The sequence below is a fragment of the Oenanthe melanoleuca genome, chromosome 3, assembly GCF_029582105.1.
Source record: "Oenanthe melanoleuca isolate GR-GAL-2019-014 chromosome 3, OMel1.0, whole genome shotgun sequence".
NCBI classification, from domain to species: domain Eukaryota; kingdom Metazoa; phylum Chordata; class Aves; order Passeriformes; family Muscicapidae; genus Oenanthe; species Oenanthe melanoleuca.
This window is the reverse complement of record NC_079336.1, coordinates 64,252,122-64,273,560: the sequence shown is the minus strand read 5'-3', so window position 1 is coordinate 64,273,560 and position 21,439 is coordinate 64,252,122. Positions and strand designations below refer to the sequence as shown.

Genomic DNA, 21,439 nt, shown 5'->3' with positions numbered 1-21,439 from the left:
GCCGCAATATGCAGTGAGATTTTATAGTTTGATATCCCTCATTGGAACATGATCTGCTAGTTCTAAAATTCAAGATGAATCACTGCAAATTGCTCTGGCCTGGAGTTCCAGTAGCTATGCCTGGGTAGAGTATTTCAATGGACTGTGAAGAAAGAGAAATTCTTATTAAGATGATTCTATGGGAGGGCTGGTATTTAAGGAACATAATCAGCTGAAACTATCCCATGGCAGAAAATTCTGACTAAGCAGGCCAGATGAGATGGCTATAATCTCCAGACCTAAACTGGGCAGGGATACTGAAGGTATTTAATACAGGAATGTGCTTTCCAGCAGCATCCACCCTGTCTTTTCTTTGTTAAAAACAAAGCTGGAGTCCGGTGTCTTTGGTGCTTGTGGTAGCTAGAAAACAGAACAAAAATCCCCCAAGTTCCTGTAATGATGAAAATAATATTGAAAATGTCGTAGCAGAAGCATCAGCTTCTTCACTTTGACATAGCTGAGTCCTGTTTGAAGGGGAGCACCTCATGCTTCAGGCTCTTTGTTAATTAGTTGAAGGCTTAGAAACCAGCTCCTCAGTTTTCTATTGGATTCCTATACTTGCAACAGCGTAAAAATGAGATGTAGACTCTAAATTGTTTTATTCTGGAGATTTGAGTAAGTGTGAGACCTATTTTGTTGTCATATGTTGTAGTTTCTTTAGTTCTCTGTAGATCTCTTGAGTTTGATTCCAAGACTTGGAGTGGACTTGACCAAAGACAGGAAATGTACTTGGCTAAAGAAGCTGCGTTTTGATGAATCTCTAACTTTTGTGTCCTTCAAAGCATAGAACTAGAAATCCAGAACTTCCATAACTTGTCTCCTGGCAAAACATTTCTAACCACCCAAGACCCTACAGGGGCTGTCATTGCAGAGTCTGAGCAAGAGCCCTCTGTCCCAGAGGAGAGGTAAGCAGGAAGCCTGTTCCTGGAAGTCTCGTGGGGAATCTGGGCTCAGGACTACTCACTACTCTTACCAAGAAAATTTCTGCCTTCAGTCTGGGTATAAGAAGATTCCAAGGAACTGTTACTAGGTCAGGATATGGTGCCTTTGAAATAGTGCTGTAGAGGCAATAGATTGTCTCGAGCTCTTCCTGCTCTTAGCCTGCTCTGTTAAAGAGGAAAGGTTTGTGCTGTCATACTGTTCTCAGTCCTGCTGTCCTTTTCCACACAACATTTTTAACTTGCAAAAAGCACTGGCCAGATTTGAAAAGAATGTGGATCTAGTAAAGCAATTGCATTGTTGCTTTCTTTAGGAAATGTCAGTCATAGAAACAAACAAAAGCTTCCAGCTGGGGAGAGTGTTGGATTCTTGCTGAACACCAGAGGTTCTCTTATTGGAGAGCTGTGACTTAACATCACAAAGAGTTTCAACAGCCATTCCTAACCTTCAGCTAGCCCTCGACCACTTGAGGGACATACAAAAGTTACTGATGTTTAGAAACACCCTACTTCAGGTGAATGTGCTCTCTTTTGAAGCAGAAATGGCTCTTCTTTTCTTTGCAACACAGAAATACTTAAGAACTAGAAGTTTAAATGAGTAATATACAGAAGTAAATAGTCCATCTTCATTGTTGGCCAGAGTCTTCTGAATAAAGGGTTAGAAAACCAGTACGTCTGAAAGGTTTCAAGTTTCTGATTTTCAATGTGCCTTGGTGCTGTTAAAGATACACAGATCCTTCAGATTAGCAAAATTACCTGCTTATATTTTTGAGAGGAAGCTTTCAAATGTGGATGTTCAAAAATAAGGGGATAATAGGTGATTAAATTACAGTAAAAAAGCTCCCAATTTAGAGGCAAGTACTTAATTTTGGGGCTACATTTCTAGCTGAAACTGCAGGGATCACAGTGCTCTTGGCATGGGCGCATAGACAGCTGAGCACTCTGGGTTAGATGGGATTTACTCCTCCAGTTATCTGAAATTATGGTTTTGTACATGTGGTTCTTCGGGAAATGGCCCAAACAAGCTGTATGGCCAGCTGCAACCACAAACATTTCCTGCTGTTTGTGTCCAGCCAGAGGTGTTGGAGTGGACAGGACTCTTTATTATCTGGAAATTTAAGAGTTGACTTGTTTTAATGGCATGAGAAGTCACACGTCTCTGTCACTTCATTTTCGTCAATGCTATCTCCAACCTCAGTTTCAGTATTGACCTTTGGTGCTTGTGGTAGTTAAAAACAGAACAAAAAACCCCACCTTCCTCTAAATGTTGAAAATGGCATTGAAATTGTAGCAGAAGCATCAACTTCTTTACTTTGACTTGACTGTCAAGTTAAGATGCCTGTTGGAAGGGGAATGCCTCATGCTTTAGGCTCTTTGTTCATTAGTTGAAGACTTAGAAGCCAGCTTCTCAGAGTTGTCTGTTGGATTCCTTTACTTGCAACAGCTTAAAAATGAGATGTAGACTCGAAATCGTTTTATTCTGTGGATTTGAGTAAGTTTGAGACCTATTTTCCTGTCATATGTTGTAGTTTCTTTAGTTCTCTGTAGATCTCTTGAGCTTGATTCCAAGGCTTGGAGTGGACTTGGCCAAAACCAGGTTATGAATAAGACATGGTCATAGAGCACTAAAGGCAAGTGGGAGAAGGGTAGGTTACAACAGAGGTGTCTCTCTAATCCCACAGACATGGCACAAGTCAGTCGAAGTAGCATAAATGTATCCGAGTGGTTGGCATTGCAGGATGGGAGTTACCCAAACCCAGTCATGGTAACCCTGTACTCTCAGGAGGTAAAGCTCTACCTGCTTCCTTCCACTTGTCAAAAAAACACCCAACCTTAACAACCACACAAACAAACCAAACCAGATTCTCCCCCATCCCCATCATCTGTTAGTTATTTGGACAAGCATTTTAAAATTTTCAAGAAGTTTACAACAATTTCTGATTCTGTTGCTGCTGTTACCTTTGTCCATTTTGCCCTCCTGTATCCTGATTTTTTTAATGTAAAACTTGTATGTTATTGGCAACAGAATTACAGGTTTTGCTTGTAAGCTTCCCTGGAGCATGTGTTTCTGTGAATCACCTGTTACATACAGAGGAAGCACAAGCAATTTGAAAAATTTTAAATTACAATCAGATTTACATAAATACTTGCTACAGGGCAGTATTTTTTGTGTAAAATGCTTGGTCTGGCTACTGATGGAATGTGCTTTTTCTCACTGAGCAAGCCAGTATCACCTTGGTTAAATATGGTGGCTGTCTTAAAAGATAAATACAGTAAACTCTGTTGGTTTTGGTCTTATGAGGTTACAATAAATCATTGAAGCTGAATGACAGTTCCAAGAGCCTTCTGAAATCTTAACCTGAACGGCAGTAAACTTTTGAACTTGAAACTTGTTTGGGACTTTCTGATTGAAAAAGGTACTTTTTATTTTAAGCCCAGTGGAAAACAACTTGAGTCATAGCAGTAGCTTGTTATATAAAATGAGGAAAAATAGATATTTTAGGCAAAACGAAGTAGGGATCCTGCTACATCATACGTTATGAATGGAGTTGAAATTTTCCAAGAAGTTACCATTGTCTGCATTAATGAAACTGGTTTTCCTGGTTTTGTTCTCCCTGTTCTGTGGTCAGATGGAGTGCTTGCTACAGTGGCATCATTTTGAGGAAGTAGGAAAGGTGGTCATTTTGGCAAGCATGTAGAAATATCTCTTTTAAAGGTAGTGGCTTTCTGCCAATCTGAATACAGGATTGCCTGTCATTAACTGAGCTGGCACTCTAGTAGGACCTGCTAAATTAGTGATGTAGGCTTTTGGGGTGAGCAGCTGTCTCCAAGTCAAAATTTTCAGTGTCTCCAACAGGGAAAGAATTTCACTGGCAGAAAACATCCAGATTTTGCCTAATATTAAAAATTTGTAATTAAGTCAGGAGCATAGCTTATACTGTTGAGAGAGCTTGGCTTGAAGGTCTGACCTGAGCCTTCCTGAAGGGAGTAGGGGAATACTCTCACTTGAGACAGGATGGAGAACATATTAGTTCCACAACTATTAATAATATTACTGGAAATAGACCTACATCTGATTTAGCACTTGCTTTATTCTGACTGTGTTGTGCTGGTTACGGGCTAAAGAATTTTCACAGCGTTCCTATGGCCACATGTTTGTTTGGTAGACAGCAGGTGAACTTTTCAGACGAGGAAGAGGGTGATAATGCTTTTCTCTTGTGCTGATGCAATACCAACTGTTTCCTTTAGCAAAGCAAATATCTCACTGAGGTGTGTAGTCCAAAATACCTGAGGTGTTCCACAGAACCAGTTTCAAGAGAATGTTTTTTCCGTGCAGGAGTCTAGCACCATCAGGAAAGTGGTTTTGCATGGGGAGCCTTCTTCAGAATCATGCTTGGTCTCCATAGTCTCCAGGAGCTGCTGCAGCAAAGCTGCCCCACTTTGAGGTTGGTAGTGATTCTTTCTGGTGAAGGTCTAGTTGTTTCACAAACCAATAACCTCAGTCCTCAGCACTGAAACATCCATTAGTGGGGAGGTCTTCCCCTCTAGGGGAAGAAAACTTCTCCTAGTGCAGCTCTTTCCCTCTAGAGCATAACAGTGGCCTAGAGCAGAAATAAATCTGTGCTGGGAAAATTCAGCATGCTTGTCAGCTCAAGCGAGCACAGCTGAGAAAGGAAATGTGTTTGAAACCACAGCCTTTGGTGCTTAAATGTGTGTCTATGCTGGTGAGTGAAAGGGTGTGAGATCATCTGAGAAGTTAAATATGCTCCTTTATTTCTCATGGTCTTCTCTCTGGTAGCAGGTGATCACCTAGGTAAGCGGGTTTCAGGAATTGGCTGAAGGTCTTCCTGGCTGCCTATGATTTGGAGGATGTTGAAGTCTTTTTTGCTCATGGCTTTTTTTTATCTAATTCACTTTTCTTTTTATAAGCTCCTATTTAGGTAGTAAAAGCCCCATTTTACTGACAAGTAGGAGTTAAAACATAAAGGGGTAAAAACGGTGTGCTTTGCTCTGTTGCCTTCCTGGGTTATCAATAATGCAGCAACTTTCTCTTTCCAGTAGAACTGCTACATGGTGGTCTTGTGATGAGGTGTGTGGCATTGTGAAAGCTTAAGTAGAGCAAAGAAAACCCCTCCTCTCCAGGCATGTTTGGAGTTTAGGTTGGACTTGATGATCTCAAAGGTCTTTTCCAGCCTAGTTCATTCTGTGATTCTGTGACTCTGAGTCCAAGGAGTGAGGAGTCAAAGGTTATGGGTGTTCTGCTCTCGCAGCTGTTCTGGGCAGCAGGGAATTAACACAATTCTTTAGTTGTGGCTCTTAGGAGCCTGTTTCTGTAGCCTTAACCTGCCCAGCCAGAGCTTTGTGGATTAGAGGAAGTGTTGTGCCAGGACACAGGAGGACGTGTGCTGCCCCCTTATCCTGTGAGGGCACTGCTTTGCACAGCAGCAGGGCATCCTGGCTCCCAAAGAGTTTCCAGGAGTCTGGGTGTGATGTCAAGGTGGAACCATCACTTGGAAAAAACGACAGTGAGGCTTGCAGCAAGTAGCAGACAGTTTGGATTAAACAGGATACCACTGCAAAGGGTTTGGCCACCCTGTAAGCCACTGTGCTTACTCCCACAAAGTATGCAAGTAGTGGGATTTCTGACTGGGAAAGGTCAGCCCTCCTCTGCTGTTTTGCCTTGTGACAGTGGCAGGTTCTCTCCTTCCACAGCACCCCAGTTGTCCCTTGGGGCAAAGGGCACTGCATGTGCAAAGGCTGTCTGAAGCCCCAGGAGTTAACCCCTCTGAGAGTCTCCAACCCTTCTTGCTGCCTAAAATTGTATTTGGAGTGTGTTTCTTTGCAGCAAGGTAAGGAAAAACCAGCGGAAAACCTCAGGTTTCCAGGAAGAAGTGCCTGTCAGTCTTTGCTGTGGACAGGCTGAGTGTCTCTGAAGCAATTGGGGCACCAGCAGGCTAGAGGGGATTGTTTGGGTTTTGATGTTTCATAGTAGTGTCCCAGAGCAGGTTCCTTCAGACTTGGAAGTGTTTGAATGAGGCTTTGCAATACTGGGGGCTAAGCAAAATGTTTATTTTTTTAAGTATTTTTTTCCACATTTCCCCGGAGGTCAGGAATTTGCTAGATGCATGGGAATGAGGCTATGCTAACTTGGTACAGCAACCCTGGTGGAACACGTTTCACTTCATCCAGAATTCATGTGCTATGTTCTCACTGCCCAATGTTCTGCATCCCTGCCACAGTGAGTTTGACTAATCTTTGCCTGTGACTCAGAATGGAGATGTGTTGGGAACCGCTTTTATTTTTTTTTTTCCCTTTTGAAAAATGAAGTGAAAGTTTATCAAACTATGGTTATATGAGAGCTTGGCCAGTCACATGAGGAAGTAAAACCTTCCTATAAAATGAGTTCTGCCCACTGCACTTATTTGCTCTCAGTTGACATCAGCCTTGCCTCTAAATACGAGCTGATGACTTCCTTGTGAGCCTGGTAGTGCTCTGAATCCAGCTTCTGGCTGGAGGATGGTGGGACAGCACTTCTAGGCCACAGAAAGAACAGCTGCCAGGTAAGGTGCAGAGCCAGAGGGATTGCCTGTGAGCACAGCTCACTCCCTCAGGAGTTTGGCTTTATTCTTTTTAGCAAACAGAGTAGGGAAGGTGGGGAAGGAAAAGTCATCAAGACAGCAAAAAACTGGTGTTGCTATGTAGAGTTTATGTGCATCTCGTTTGTGAATTGAAAAATTCTTATTTTTCTGAAGGTAGAGCAGCCCATCTGCATTCAGGGAAACACCACATGGCAGGGCTCAAATGGGCTGTCACTCTTAGGTGGTTTGCAGTGTTATTCTCAAGGGTGAAGGAGGAAGAGGGGTGAAGTGGTCCAGCCCCGAGGTGTGAGGGGCAATACTGTGTTGGCAGGGAGCTGTAGCTGTGCTCCTTGTGCTGCTCAGCATGCACATGAACTTTAGAGAAGACCTAAACCTTCTCTGCCTTGAGACAGATTTGTCTAGGGCTGTATCCTCTCTGCCTCTGCTTGGGCAGAATGGGCCTTTTGTGGGGGGCTTTGAAGCACTCTAAATCCCTCTGAGTCAGACTGGTCCTTACTGTGGTTCGAGGCTGCTGGAGATGCTGCTCTGACTGGTCAGAAGAGGAGCAAACACCCTGGTGGAAGGATGAGGAAAAATTATTCTTTAAAGTCATTCAAGATATAGTAGTTACCACCACTTCTTTGGAAAAGTGTTCTCCATTATCATTTTCTAATCTTAAAAATCTGTCAAAATATACCAAAGGCATAAAATCACAAAAGGTCTTCCGATTTTTTGGTCAAAATACTCATTGAAATATTAATATTCTAAAATATTAAGATTGAAATAGAATTTTGGAAACCTGACTGAAGCCTTTTCTTCTGTGTGTGTATATCTGTAAAAGGAGTCCCAACACCCCAGAGAGAGTGATTTTTAGGCTAGAACATAGGATGGGCACACCATTATCTGTGGATAAATTATTCTATGAAATGGAAGACTGGCTTTCAGTCAGGAGTGAGAACAAAAACAGCTTCCAGTGAGATCAGCTGAGATAAAGGGAGGAAAGTAGCAGGAGGAAATCTAAGTAGTTTGCAAATGAAGGTCATAAAGTTTATAAATGGAATTTCACAACCTGTTTGTGATAGCAGAAGCTGTACTCTGTGATACACTATTTCTCCTCTTGTCATGTTTTTTGTGCTGGTTGTAAGCAGCCCGCTGACCTGCAGAACTTGGGCACACTCCTGACTGTTTACTAATGTGTAAGCCAGGGATTTTACTGCCCTTTAATTCCACCTTGAGAAGGATGACCTCAGTGTTCCAAGGCTTCCATCTCAGTTTTTCCAAATTGCTCTCTCTGTGGTGACACCCTGCAGTGTCTGTGTCACCCATTTTTAATGTTTGGCCACGCTGCAGCAGAAGTCCAGTGTTTAACTTGCAGAATTACCATATTGCTGGAGATGGCTGATGCTGCATCACATCAGCCCCAGGCAGCCATCCAGACCTCAGTGTTTCCCATGCTTACCAAGCCAAAGGGATTCACTGCTTGCACAGATGGACCAAGCCTTGCAAAAAGAAGCAAAGGGTGCAGACATGAGCCACGGGCTTGGTGCTGCCTGGGATGGAGCTAGAAAAGTGTTATGGTGAACAACTTTATCCATCACCTACTTGTATGTAGGTGGGTGTGGCCTCTGCCCCCTCTGCAGCTGGAAAGACCTCTGGTAAAATTCTGAAGGATTGGATTGAACCTAATTCCAGATGAAATCCAGGACAAACATCCATGCAACACAATGTGATGCTAACGTGGGAAATTGTTCTGATAGTAAAAGGAAAGGGGTGGGGGGAGAAAAAAAAGGAAAAGCATCAGAGTAGACAGAAGTACAGGTTTGAAAATAATAGGAATGGCTATTGAAATATGTGATAAATGTTTTCTTTTCAACCTGGAGAGAGATACTAAGAAAAAATTTTAATTAACAATAATTCATTTTTTAAATTCTAGGCTTTTAAAGAAAATCAAGTGGTACACTTTAAGTGTTTGGAGCCACTGATCACATACCTGGAAGCAGATTTTGCTGTGGTGCTGGCACAGATGTGGCTGCTTCTGCTTTATTTGGTTACGTCAATGTATTTCAGCTCAGTAGCTGTTTCAAAGATGAGAAAACATTTCAATAATGAAAAAGCAGGCAAATACATTTTTGTCTTTAGTCAATGAATTAAAAACAAGGATTAGATTTAAAAATTGTAAAATTGTTACAGACTGCACTGTGGGGAAAACAGTCACTGATTAAAATAAGCAATGCTTTAGTTTAGATACACAGATATAGAAATACACGTGGTGACTGTTTTCCCATTACAGTTAAGACATATATATGTTTTATTTTATTGGTGATGTTTGTTATTTTTGACTGTGTGCCAGATTTCTCCCAGAGAATAACTGAAATTTATAAAGCTACATAGAAAAGTAAAGATAAAAGTTTCACCAGATGAGGTTGTAACTAATTACTATGTTTTCTTGGTAAACTAATCAGTTTTAAATTAACTGAACCCAGTGTGGATTTCTTACCCACAGCCTGAGAGGGTTCTTATGCCTTGGGAGCTTCACTCTGACTCCTCTCCCAGCTGTTTGTTTCCAGTACCTCCGTGCCTTCTTCCACATGGTTTCAGCTCTGGCTCCTGGGCTGGCCCAGCGCTGGCAGGGAATGGCTGGCAGGGTGGGAAGGGGAGCTTGGGATGTGGTTCTGGCTCTGGGCTTGGCACAGAGGTGGTTGTTTGGTCAGTTAATTCTGCATCAGACTGCAATCAGCAGAGGGAAGAGGCCACCCCTACATCCCTCGCGTGGGTAAAAGAACCAGCCACAGCTTTTAACCAGGTAGCACCAATTATTGCAGTGATGTGGCAAGAGATGCTTCAGTGCAAGCAAGCCAACAGTGGCTGAAGGTGTTTGGCTTGATGGATGAGTGGTCACCGTGTATGTTCTTCTGTGTGACACTTGTCAGGCTTAGGCAGCTCTGGCTGTTCCTGACTATGCTGCCCATCACCTTCATTCACTGGGTAAACCAGAAATGTACATGGTGCAGTTCTGGAAGATATGAAGTAGCTACTAATAATAAGTAGCTACTAATGCACGCTCATTTCTGAATTACCTTGACAATAAACAGAAGTGAAATTGAAACTGCTGTCTGGATCACCTGCTTCAAAGCACTTTCCTGCTGGCTTTCAAAAAAACAAGCTGCTTCTCTGAAAATAAAAGCCCTCTCTGAAATAGTAGTAACAGGAAAAGAGTAGTCAGAAATCATTAGAACAGATGAGTGACAGAATTTCAGAATTTATGTCTGTATACACGCGAGACACATAGCAGGGAAAATAAAACTATTTAAAAAAAAAAAATCAGTTTCCAGATACTTTGCAAACAGCACGTTTCCCTAAACTACAGGATGAAATTTGCCATACTTGTTAAGTTGCTATGGCATCTGAGCCCATCCAGTAAAATTTGACAGATATTTATCTTGGTTTGAGAAACCACAGAGCAAAATGAAAATCCCCTTTGTGTCATTTCCTGTGAGATAAGTCTGAAGAACCAGCTCACGCATGCAGCCTGCGTACAGGAGCCTGGCACAGCTCACCAAGTGAAGTGACACCTGTCTGACATAATGTTTGGAGAGTGACGAACGTTGCACGGGACACTCTGGTGCTTTTGTAACTGAGAGCAGACCAGAAAAATGCTTAAATGCAGAGAGAAGGCTGGACAGTCTCCTCAGAGAGAACACAGCTAATTGCTGGTCTCTGCTGTGCCCAGGCAAAGAACTGAGACAGTTGCATGCTCTTCCTTAATGCTCGTGTTTTGTTGTTTCTAATCTTTCCCTCCCTGAAGCTGATGCCTGTGCGACACAGCTGGGAAGACAGCACCATCAGGTTTAAAGGAACATAAATGCCTGCTAAAATGGCACTGGCCAGTTCAATTTCTAGCAAAGCAGCACCACCACACTCCAGAAAAGTTTCTGCAGCAGGGGTGGAAGTGCACCAGAGCAAGATGGATTTTTTCTGCAAGCTGGGCTATGGTAAGCAGGACATCTGCAAAGTGCTGAAGAGCCTGGGCCAAGAGGCCCTGGAGGATGATGTGCTGAAGGAGCTGATTCGGATGGGGAGCAAACCTCAGGCTCTGGAGAGCCAGGCTCAGCCTTCCCAGCTAAAGCTGGTTGCCCGTGGATCGTGTGGCACCACAGCAGGGCTGCAGTGGCTTGGAGATGATGGAAGTGATTCTTCTGATTCCTTGAGACCCATTGTGATCGATGGCAGCAATGTTGCAATGAGGTAAGCTCCATCCCCTGGAAGGCATCTCTCTTCCTCTGAAGCTTTGGAACTTTAGAACTGATGGCTTGCAGTGTGTTTTTCTTTCAGGTGAGAGGTACATTGATGCAATTGACGTATGCACAATTGCTTATTCCTGTCCTTTGGCTGATGCACAGCTTTTGAGGACCTGCTGCCTTGATGCCCATGAATATGCACATCACATGCAATTACTGGCTCACTCTGCATTCTGACCAGAATAAGGCAACCTCTGTCCACTGCTCATGGCAGTGTCCCTCCCTTTGAGCTCACTATTAAATTACCCCCCTTTTCTAATGGGCACCTCGGATTTCTAAACCTGAGATGCTTCCAGGGAAAAACTGATGAACATGTAGAAAGAGCACCCAGGTAATCTAAGGAGAAGGGAAATAATGCCAGGTGGCTGTGCTTTCTAACAATATCACAGTTGTACCACTTTGACTTGCAAGTAAAATGTTCCCACCTTGTATGATTTTTGTTGGTTTTCGATTTGGCTTCAGTTTTAGGGAAATATCAGGGAATTAGCAGTTGATTTGCATTGAAGAGGTTAATTCCCTCCTTAGTCATTGTGTTTCTGGGAAATGTCACATCAACCCATTTTCCTGGCAGTGCCCTGGCACTGTGAAAGCACCCTTACAGAGGGGGATCCTGGCATATCCCTGTGGATGGGATGTCCAAAGACAGCAGTGGGCTGGCCTCTGTTTATCCAAGCAATACAGAGCCAGGAGTCCAGGATGCACTGGCTATCCATCTGTTTTCTCTGTCAACTTCCCTGTCCACTTGGCAGGGCCAAGCCCATCCCTGTAGGCTGGGACAGGGCAAAGGAAGGCTTCCTCTTTCAACAGCCATCCTGTGAGATGGGATGAGACCATATCCCCTCTGGTTAGAGAGAAAAGTGGTCCAGCATCCACAGCAACTAAGCAAATTATGCCATCTTGTGGGTGAAGGGAGAAATCCCAGCCAAAACCAAGAGGCTCCCTGCTCAAGGCAGATCACCAGGAGTGGGAAATACACAACAGAGCAAACTTGTTTGGCCTTGTCTGGTCCATGAACTTGGTAGCCAGGTGTGAGATCTCCTGCCCTGCTTTGCCTCAGTCAAGCCCCTCCTCAGGGTGCCTTTCTTGCCTCTCTGCAGATGAGCTGAGCACCCACTCAGGCAGTGTGGCTGAGCTGATCACCCACCTTCCATTGTGCTGGGGTCACTATTACCCATGATGGGCCTTGGGCTCTGTTCTCAGCTCTCCTGGCACAGCAGCTTTAAGTTTCAGAAAGGCAAAAGTTTTACAGCTCTTCTGAGACATCCCAACCTCTGTCTTGATAATGACTCTGTGGACGATGGAGGAGACTACTGAGCTTGTCAGTTCAGTTGGTGCCTGGAAGGGCACAGCCTGGAAGGAGCTGCTTTCCTCTCTTGGATGCCTTTCAAAGTGATGCTGAAGGGCATTTGCTGTGGCTAATGGGGTAGGCCTGGTCAGTGCTTTCAGTACCCGTGCTTTAATTTTTCTGGTTTGCTGCTGTCAGACAGAGAAGGACTGTTTGCAGGTGTCGGGGAACAGGGATTCCCTTGCTGGGGATTCCCTTGCTGGGGAAAACTCCATCATCATCAATACCAGCAACCATAAAAGTGTAGCAGAAGCAGCACTTTAGGAATGAAACAATCAAGAAGTTAGAGCTTCAAGTGGCAGCTGTCTGTGTAGAGAAAAACACCTTGAGCATTTATTTTTCTATCTTAGGATTGCTGTTTCTGGAGCAATTTGGAGTTGGCATTGAGAGCCCACGGTAGAGTGCAAGGTTTAGAAAAGGATGTGTTACCCCAGGGTAATAAAGCAACTGACTCAGCAGTCTCCAGCCATCAAGCAGCCTACCCAGAGAAGCTGAATGGAAAATAACCTTGCCTCCAGCCAGTCTCACTCACCAAACATCTCAGTACACTTTGTGTTTCCGTCAGTTGTAACAAGGAATTTCACCACCTGCCAGCCTGTCCATGGGAAGTTCAGCAAGGCTGGTGGAAAGAATAAATGGGGTTGTGTTAGTAGGAAAAGGGAAGTGTCATAACCAAATTCACTGCCAAAGAGGCTGCTGTCTCCTCTAGTGCTTGCACTTACACCTAGTTTAAAGCTGTGGTTTAAAGCTAGCTTTCCTAGTCATTTTTGTCAAAGCTTTGGCTGATGCTGTGTCATGGCCAGGTGGAGATGGGGCCATTTGCAGTTTTCAAAAGAAGTTGGAATGCCCAAACTTCCCCTCAAAGAAGTTTGAATGGCAAAATTTTAAAAGGACTTGGTGCATGCTAATGAAACATTAACTTCTGGAGTCACAAAGATGCCAAACTGCTGCTTCATTTCCAGAGAGATGGGCCCTGCTGGTCTGTGACCCAAGTGCAGTGCACCCTGTTGCTGGCAGGAGGGGGAGATGAGACTGAGGTATGGCAGGTCATGGATGGGTTATGGTCCATGGATCTGGGGTTGCATGGGAAAGGTGACAGGGAGGATGGAAAGCTCTGAGGGCCCTGCTGCACTGCACAGCAGTCCCTGGTGTTGAGTGGGGATGTGCACCCCCACACATGTACAGACTCATTCACATGGCCCCCAGGTCTGGCTGTAGCAGTGTAGCAGCAGCTGGATTAGAAATGCTGAGGAGCAGTTCCAGCTGCCTCACCTTCCTTGTTCCCTCTGGCCTTTTGGCTGACCCATTTGTTCTTGAGTCCTTCACTTTCTGCACTGGGGTACACCTAGAACTGCCTTCTTAAAGCTCACAGCATTATGTATACAAGTAGTCAATATTTAAGAAAGTTGTCGCTGAATTTTGTTTGAGTCATGGAATCAAAGATGTGCCTGGACTGCCTTTTAAAGGCAGTTATCTGAAAAAGTCACCCAAACTTCCAATTCAACAGTCCAGGTGATGTTATGAATATCCTGGGAAGATTCTATCCTTTAAAAGCAGAAAAAAAAACCTGTTCTAAAATGGAGATTAGATATGTCGAGCACTTCAGACCATTTATTATAAGGGTTTTTAATTACTTCCTATTGCCTTGATAGCTCTTAATAGGCAATCAGGTTTCTTCCTACAAATTGTGCTATATTTAATCTCTGGTCACCACTTCAGGACAGGAACTGGTTGTGAGGCTGGTGTAGACAGATCCTAGAGATGAATCCCTGGGAGGAGGTGGTGGGAGACTCCTTTAAGACTGCAGCATCACCCTTGGCTGGTAGGTCAGTGCAGGGGGTGTAGCAGCCAAGTGCTCACAAAGGCTTTCTGCAGAGGTGAAAGCCTGAGTAAGACTGGCAGTATTATGCAGAAAGGTCAAAGTACAAGGATGAGCATTCTGCAGATACTGTGAAGGCATTTAGGACTTTGTGTACAGTCTGTTTTAGTTTCCTTGTGCAGAGGTAGTTAACAAACCACCTTCCTTTACATATACATTGCATTGTAGTCAAATTTTAGATAAGTGAATGCCAAGCGGTAGGAACTCCCAGGAAAGGTGAGACATTTAAAATTATGTCACCTCTGGTTGTTTTCCTTGAGGTTATTTTCTGTCTTATACTGCATATTGAATTCTTCAGAACCCATTTTGCTGGCACTTCTAGAACACAGGGCTTTCCTGACTCTCTGTGCAGTGAAGAAAATATCCATCAACCAGAGCAAGATACAAGTAGGCCTGAGGTGTCTGTGGCCATCTCCACTGATGTCTTGTCCCTTTTTTGGTTCTCTGTATTTCCTATCCCACCTCTTATAGTTTGTCTTCCCCCATATTTTGTCTCATGTTTCCAAAAAAGATCACCAGTGGAGTGCCCTGTGGTCACACCTGCAGCCACTTCAGCTGTTAAAATCTCTAATGGCCCTGTTACCACAGAAGAAAATCCCCACATTTTGTTTATCACAGGAGAGTCTCATGGGTTTCTGCTTGTGCAGGAAGAAACTCTCACTCCTCAAACCTTTTTCAGTCAAGGCATGTGAAGGGTTTGACAAGACCTCAGATCTTGTTGGTACTTTAGAACTTAAGCCCATCCAGATACAGATGGAAGGAATAGGCTTGGGTCACAGAAATGGGGGGATAGCATACTTCTGTTTTTAAATATCTAAGCTTTTCAGATAAATCTTTGGCTCTGCTGGAGGAGATGTTTGGATCTGTCCCACCAGGACACTCTGCCAGGTTGTTTTCTTGGAAACTGGTGAATGACACAAAAGTTGTTTATTTTGCCTTTTCATTACTGGCTCAGTTGAAGACAGCTCTAAGCTTTATAAAAGCTTTGCCTCATCATCCTCTCTCTTTTTTTATAGTCATGGAAACAAGGAGGTGTTCTCCTGCTGGGGGATCCAGCTGGCAGTGGATTGGTTTCGAGAGAGGGGGCACACTTACATCAAAGTCTTTGTCCCCCTCTGGAGAAAGGAACCCCCTCGACAAGACAGCCCCATTGCAGGTAGGTCACCACCCTGGGAGTAATTTGGCAGCCATTAGGTGCAGTTTGGAGACAGAGGGGATGTGAGAAACCTGGTGCAGTTTTTTTTCCCTGTAAAGACAAGCACAATGCAAGATGTGTATCAGGCTTAAATGAGTCATTAAATCATTGCCCCATTCAGTGCTCCTGGCTAGCAGCTAAAACTGCTTACAAGGATTTGTTACACTGCTTTAAACCTTCTGCTTAACAAGCACAAGGTGCTGCCAAGCTGAGTTAAAGAAGGAGTTTGTCAGCTTGCAATGAGCCTACAGAGCTTTTGGGGGCTGCCAGGAGACAGTGATGTTCATTGCTGTATAACTATTGTCTGTCAGCTGTACCCACCAGAGGGGCATGGGCTCCCCTTCCAGGAGGAGAAAATGCACCAGCAGCAGTCTGTGGAGGGGAGTGAGACTCAGTTTGTCTGGAAATAGATCAGTGGGGTTTGTGCCAGCAGCTTGGTGTGTGCAGATGAGACGGATCTGCCTTCCTGCACAGAAGGAATGGCAAGAGGTCAGAGCGTCCTCAACAGCAGCAAGAGTTTATTTATGTGTTTATCACATGTTTTACTTCCAGGTAAAGCTCACATCAGGGCTGGTTAGGAGCCTTCTGGCATCTAGCAGGGTAAAAAGGGCATTGCAGGGATTCAGTACCAGACTCTGGTGTAGAATTCGAGGCATTCTTTTACAGATAAAACTTAAAAATAACAAAAGGGTGTCTCAAAATGTACCAGTTGATGTTTTTGTAAAAGACCTGGTTTTCAAGTTGCCAAATAACCACCAGGTACCACTGCATCTGAAAATTGCACTCTGAGTTTCCTAAACTGTTGTAATATCTTTAGATTCCTGTAGGTTTCTAGCAAATGCTGGAGACCTGATGGCTGAAACTAATTAATTAGTTTCTCTTTTATTTTTTACTTCCCTCATCTACTTCTGCCAATGCCCTCTCCAGATCAGCACATTCTTGAGGAGCTGGAAAAGCAATCTGTCCTGGTCTACACGCCCTCTAGGAAGGTGAAAGGCAAGAGGGTGGTGTGCTATGATGATCGCTACATAGTGAAAGTTGCTTATGAGAAGGACGGAGTCATTGTTTCCAATGACCACTACCGGGATCTGCAGAATGAAAACCCCGAGTGGAAATGGTTCATTGAGCAGCGACTACTCATGTACTCTTTTGTCAGTAACAGGTAAGAGGTGGATGGTGCTATAGAATCTAGAATTTATAGAATTTAGAATTTAATTTAATTATGGGCCAAGTCAGCTCCAGCATCAGAGTACCTCCCACCAGTGGCAGAGCACATGAGCCTTTTTATGAAAGGAATTTACTGCAGCTTTTCTTATCTCATTTCTTGGGTTTCCTACTCCCTCAGCTTTGATCTTAAAACATCCCATGTAACTCTTCTAGGAACTTTTCTACTTGAATGGCAGCATTAGTGACAAACTTTGCTTCTTTCCAATCCAATTTGCAATGTTAAACCAAGGGTTGGTATTTTTAATTTCTATTTCCTGTAAGAATTAAATCCATGAGAGGAGGCTGGCTGGCAGTATTTCTAATCCTCCTACATGACCAAATAGGTCTCTCCCTGTGTTTCTGCAATCATAGCTTGCTAGAAGAGACAAGAAGCTGGTGGGAGCTCCGTGCCTGCTGGGAGAAGGTTTTCACTCGTGCAAGGCTGAGCTGAGTGCTCAGTCTGTTCACACTAACCTCTCTGCTCTCCTGAGTCTCCTAATAGCTGAGTGCAGGGGAAATGCACTTCACTGGGACATGCAGTGTGCACAGACCTGTGCTTACATCCGTGACTTTTTTGACTTTTCCAGGTTCATGCCTCCCGATGATCCATTAGGCCGGCATGGACCCACCTTAAGTAACTTCCTCAGCAAAAAGCCAGTGCTTCCTGAGAAGAAATGGCAGCCTTGTCCTTATGGTGGGTTTCTCCCCAGGCTCTGAATGCCCCCTGCTTCCCAGCAGTACTGTCCCTCAGCTAGGGGCCACTGCCATGTGCTGCTTCATATGGAAGGGGCTTGGGTTGGGCTTGCTCAAAGATGTGCTGCTCTTTTCCCCTCCTGCTGAAGTCGCTGCAGCCTCAGCAAAGGCAGCAGATGTTTCTGGCCCCTCCATCCTTGCCTGCAAACTGCAGCCATGGGCACCAGGGCTGTGCTGACCAACCTGCCTGCCACACTTCCTTCTCACTTTGTGGAGCGGGTTTTGCTGCAGCACTTGGGAATGGCCATCCAAATACTTTCCCTCTCTCCCATCCCGACAGGCCCCTAGCAATGTGCAGGTTTTTCAGAGGTAAATCCCTATGCCATTTTTTAAAGCAACATTTTGTAGCAGCAGCCTCCCAGCCCACCGAGTGCAGGAACTGAAACAAGAATATCAGACACTCCCAGAATAGCAGAGACTTCCTTTCACTGCTGCTTCACCCTGCTATTAATATCAGCAATATTTAAATCTGGAGTCAACAGCACTGAGTTTGAAAATAGTACTTCCCCTTTTTTCTGTGTTTATCACACCCAGTGCTGGGGAGAAGTGCTGTGTGCGTTAACCGGTCTTGCTGCCAGTGACAACTTCCTGTCTGATTTGTTTTTATTCTTTCAGGTAAAAAATGCACCTATGGCAATAAATGCAAATTTTACCATCCAGAGAGACAACATCAAGCTCAGCTTTCAGTGGCCGATGAGCTCAGGGCCAAAACGAAGGTCCCGTTAGCCCCGGGGAAGGAGGAGGAGAGGTGCCGGTGCTCGCCACACGCAGCCAGAGGAGAACCCGCGCCCCGCGATGCCGCCACGGAAACTCTGCGGGAAGGCAGAGGCGGCTCCGGGCCCTGCTGCTGCCCGGGCCCGTCCCAGGGCAGCTGTTCTGAGCAGACATTCCGTGCCTGGGCCAGCAGTCCCGGCTCCGAGCTGGGGCCGGAGCAGCGCCTGGCGCAGCCGGAGCCGCTCCTGGAGAGGATGGCAGCCGTGTCCATCAGGGATCGCACCTACGGCTGGTCCCTGTGCTCCGCCGGGGACAGGGGGGCCTTGGACAGCCCTCACCGTGGCGCTGAGCTCAGGCACAGACTGCTGTCCCTCTGTCACCCGCGGGGCTTGGATCGCACCAGGTGTCCCTGCCAGCACGGAGCGCTCCCGGCCGCGCCAGGCGGGATGTGCCCGGGGCACGGCTGGGATCAGGAGCCCCGCGGGACAGCCCCCAGGAGCCGCTCCATTCCCGGCGGTGCCCAGCACACACAGCCCCTGGAGCCCCACGGATCAGCCCTTGGGAGCCGCTCCATTCCCGGCGGTGCCCAGCACACACAGCCCCGGCATCCCGCTCTGCTGCAGCCCACGGCTCTGGCCCCGGACAGGCTCCCCCTGTACAGGGAGCAGCAGCTGCAGCAGCACCGCTGCTTCCACAGCCAGCCCCCAGCGCAGCCCTTGCAGCCAGATCCCAGCCATGGAACGGGCTTATTCCAGAAAACCCACGCTTACCCCAGTGCCTCTTACCGGGACTACTGGCCCAGCCCAGCTGCAAGGCCACCCTCTGCCCAGCAAATAAGCATACACAGGGAGCTGTGCCCCCCTTACCCTTACAGTGTGATGAGCCAGGTCATGATTTTGTACCCCAGTATCCAGGATAAGGGGACTGGACCACCTGCCCTGTGAAGACAGGCTCGGGAAGTCGGGGCCGTTCAGCCTGGAAAAGAGAAGATTCCATGAAGACCTCATAGAAACTTTCCAGTATCTGAAGGGAGCCTACAAGGAAGCTGGAGAGGGACAATTAATCAGGAACTCTGGTGATAGGACACGGGGATGGCTTCAAACTGAGAGGGGGTAAGTTATACTAGATTTTAGGATGAAATTCTTAATTGCGTGGGTGGTGAGACACTAGAACAGGTTGTCAGAGAGGTTGTGGATGCTCTATCCCTGGAAGTGTTTAAGGCCAGGTTGAGTGGGGCTCTGAGCAACCTGGTCTAGTGGAAAATGTCCCTGCCCATGGCAGCAGGGGTGCTGGAACTGGATGATCTTTCAGGTCCCTTCCAACTCAAACAATTCTGCGATTCCATGATATTGCCTGCTGGACTTTAATGGCTCAAAGACACAGAAAATTCGAGAGCAAACCATTCCCAATAAGCACAAGTCCTGGGGCAAGATGTTATTCTGAGACTTAACTGTTTTTAGAGGGCATTATGGCAAGGATTAATGCTGCTCCAGGAATACAAGTATAATCATCAAGTCAGGGCAAAGGCTGTCATCCACAGCAGCAGGATTGCATTCCATCTCCCCTGAAAGAGAACAGGAGGGCCCAGGGTTACTGGGCTGTCAGCATTTGAACCTCACTGTGACTGGATTCAGGATGGCACAGGTTTTCATTAACACCTTGAAACACTAGACATGTTTTCAGAGTCCTGACCTATTGAACTGTGCTTCCCAGTCCCCACTAAAGGGCTCTCCCAGCACCAGCCTGTCACTCCCTGCTCAGCCAGCACAGATGATTTGCCCTGTTCCCCCAGCACAGGGCTGTGGTCTCTGCTAGAAGGCAGCTTTGGGTCCCTGTCATTACCTGATTGTCAGTGAGCTTTCAAAGCTTCTAAATCAAAGCTGAGAACACACAGAACTGCTAGCAGAGGGCTGGAGGTGCACCAGAGTACCTGAAGGAAGACACAAGTACATTTCTCAGAAAAGGGACACACACAGCTTAAATCAAATCAGGGAAGTAATCTTCAGTGTAAGTCCTGGTGAGGGCTTGGATTTGATAATTAAAATCCAGAAGTCCAGATGATGCCAAAGAGGGAAAGAAAAAAAATTTTAAAAGCAAACTTGAGTGTCTCCTGTATTGAACAAGAAATCTATTGTTGACTTAACCCTTAATTACTAAATGTGGCCCCATAATGCAATACAGCAAACTATGTCCTGTTAGGACACGTTTGATTCTCAGTAAGCTGTAAAGCTGCTAATCTCTGCATTATTCCACTGAATGCTTCAGGTTATAATTCAAATAGTAAAGTTGATCCTGAAGACTTTTGGCACTATACCAAAGTTTAAGTATGTCAGTATGACATGTTTTAAAAATGCTTTAACACATTATAAAATGTTCATCTATAACACTTTGTTCTCAATAATGTCTTCTTTATTTTCTGGGTTTTGCTTAAGTAGTGGGGTCCTTTGTTGTTATTTTGTTTAGTTTTTGTTTGCTTTTTTTCCCCCCAGTCCTCTTAGAACTGATGCATCAACATTCAGGTGGGATTTTCAATCTCTAAGGCCCTGCAGTATCTCATTTCTCTGAAAGGCAGTGTTGTTAGTTCCAGACAGGAATTAAACACAGTCCTCAATGAGAAGTTAGGATTCTGTTGGTTTCACGAAGGTAGCAGAAATTTACTCTTAGTGATATCACATGATGCGTTTTTTGAAAGTGGTGAGAGTTCCCCTCTGGAAACCACCACCAGCTTTTTTTTTTTTCTTTGCTTTTTTTTTTTTTTTTTTTTTTTCTTTCTTTTTTTTTTTGTGTGTGTGTGATTGTATTTGAAGTATTTGCAGAAAATAAGTAAATTGTATCTGTTCAATTTCTTATGCCCCTGTGGCTGGCTCCAAGAAACAGCAATTTGGATTTTGGAGGTATGACTTACGTTCACAGAACATGACTGTTTTGTCCATATGTCCTATGGATTGTCAGAATGGCTTATAAATTTATCCACTGCATATGACATAAGGATTTGAAGTTGTCTTAAAACTGTGGAAAACATTCACTGTGATATGCCTCAAAAAATACTGGAGACAAAGTGTGATGCTGAGTGGAAAAACACATTCTACCCACTCAAACAAAGCAAGTTCCAAATGTCAGCATTCAGAAAACACACACAGCAATAGAGCAGGATGTAACTGTACATGTCAACATTAATTTTCATGTCTGGCATGCACATTACATATTTCAGTACACAAGGCATTTAAAAATCCCTAGGAAAATTGGCACACTGCCTTTATATGGTGCCCTTGGCATGCTGAGGACGTGTATAAACTATTCCCCTTTTCCTTTGAGGATGCACAGGAATTTGGAGGTTGTTCAAAACCCTCTCAATGTTTAATTTTTTTTCTTTTAATTTCTGTCATATTTACTGAGGAAACTTTTGGTAAAATACATAGAATGTGCACTCTGCTGAGAGAGTGTCTGAGAAAATAAATTACTTTGGTGCTAAACAGAACTGGATTTCTCTTGG

At 44.9% G+C, this 21,439-nt stretch overlaps 1 protein-coding gene across 1 annotated transcript; it reads left to right on the top strand.

Annotated features, from left to right (window-relative positions):
• Positions 1-49: 49 nt before the first annotated feature.
• ZC3H12D (zinc finger CCCH-type containing 12D) lies at positions 50-20,700 on the top strand. Its single transcript, XM_056486280.1, has 6 exons — positions 50-6,538; positions 10,362-10,801; positions 15,095-15,234; positions 16,201-16,435; positions 17,067-17,173; positions 17,848-20,700. Exons 2-6 carry the CDS (start codon positions 10,419-10,421, stop codon positions 18,888-18,890), a joined length of 1,908 nt encoding a protein of 635 aa, XP_056342255.1. The 5' UTR covers positions 50-6,538; positions 10,362-10,418; the 3' UTR covers positions 18,891-20,700.
• Positions 20,701-21,439: the final 739 nt, after the last annotated feature.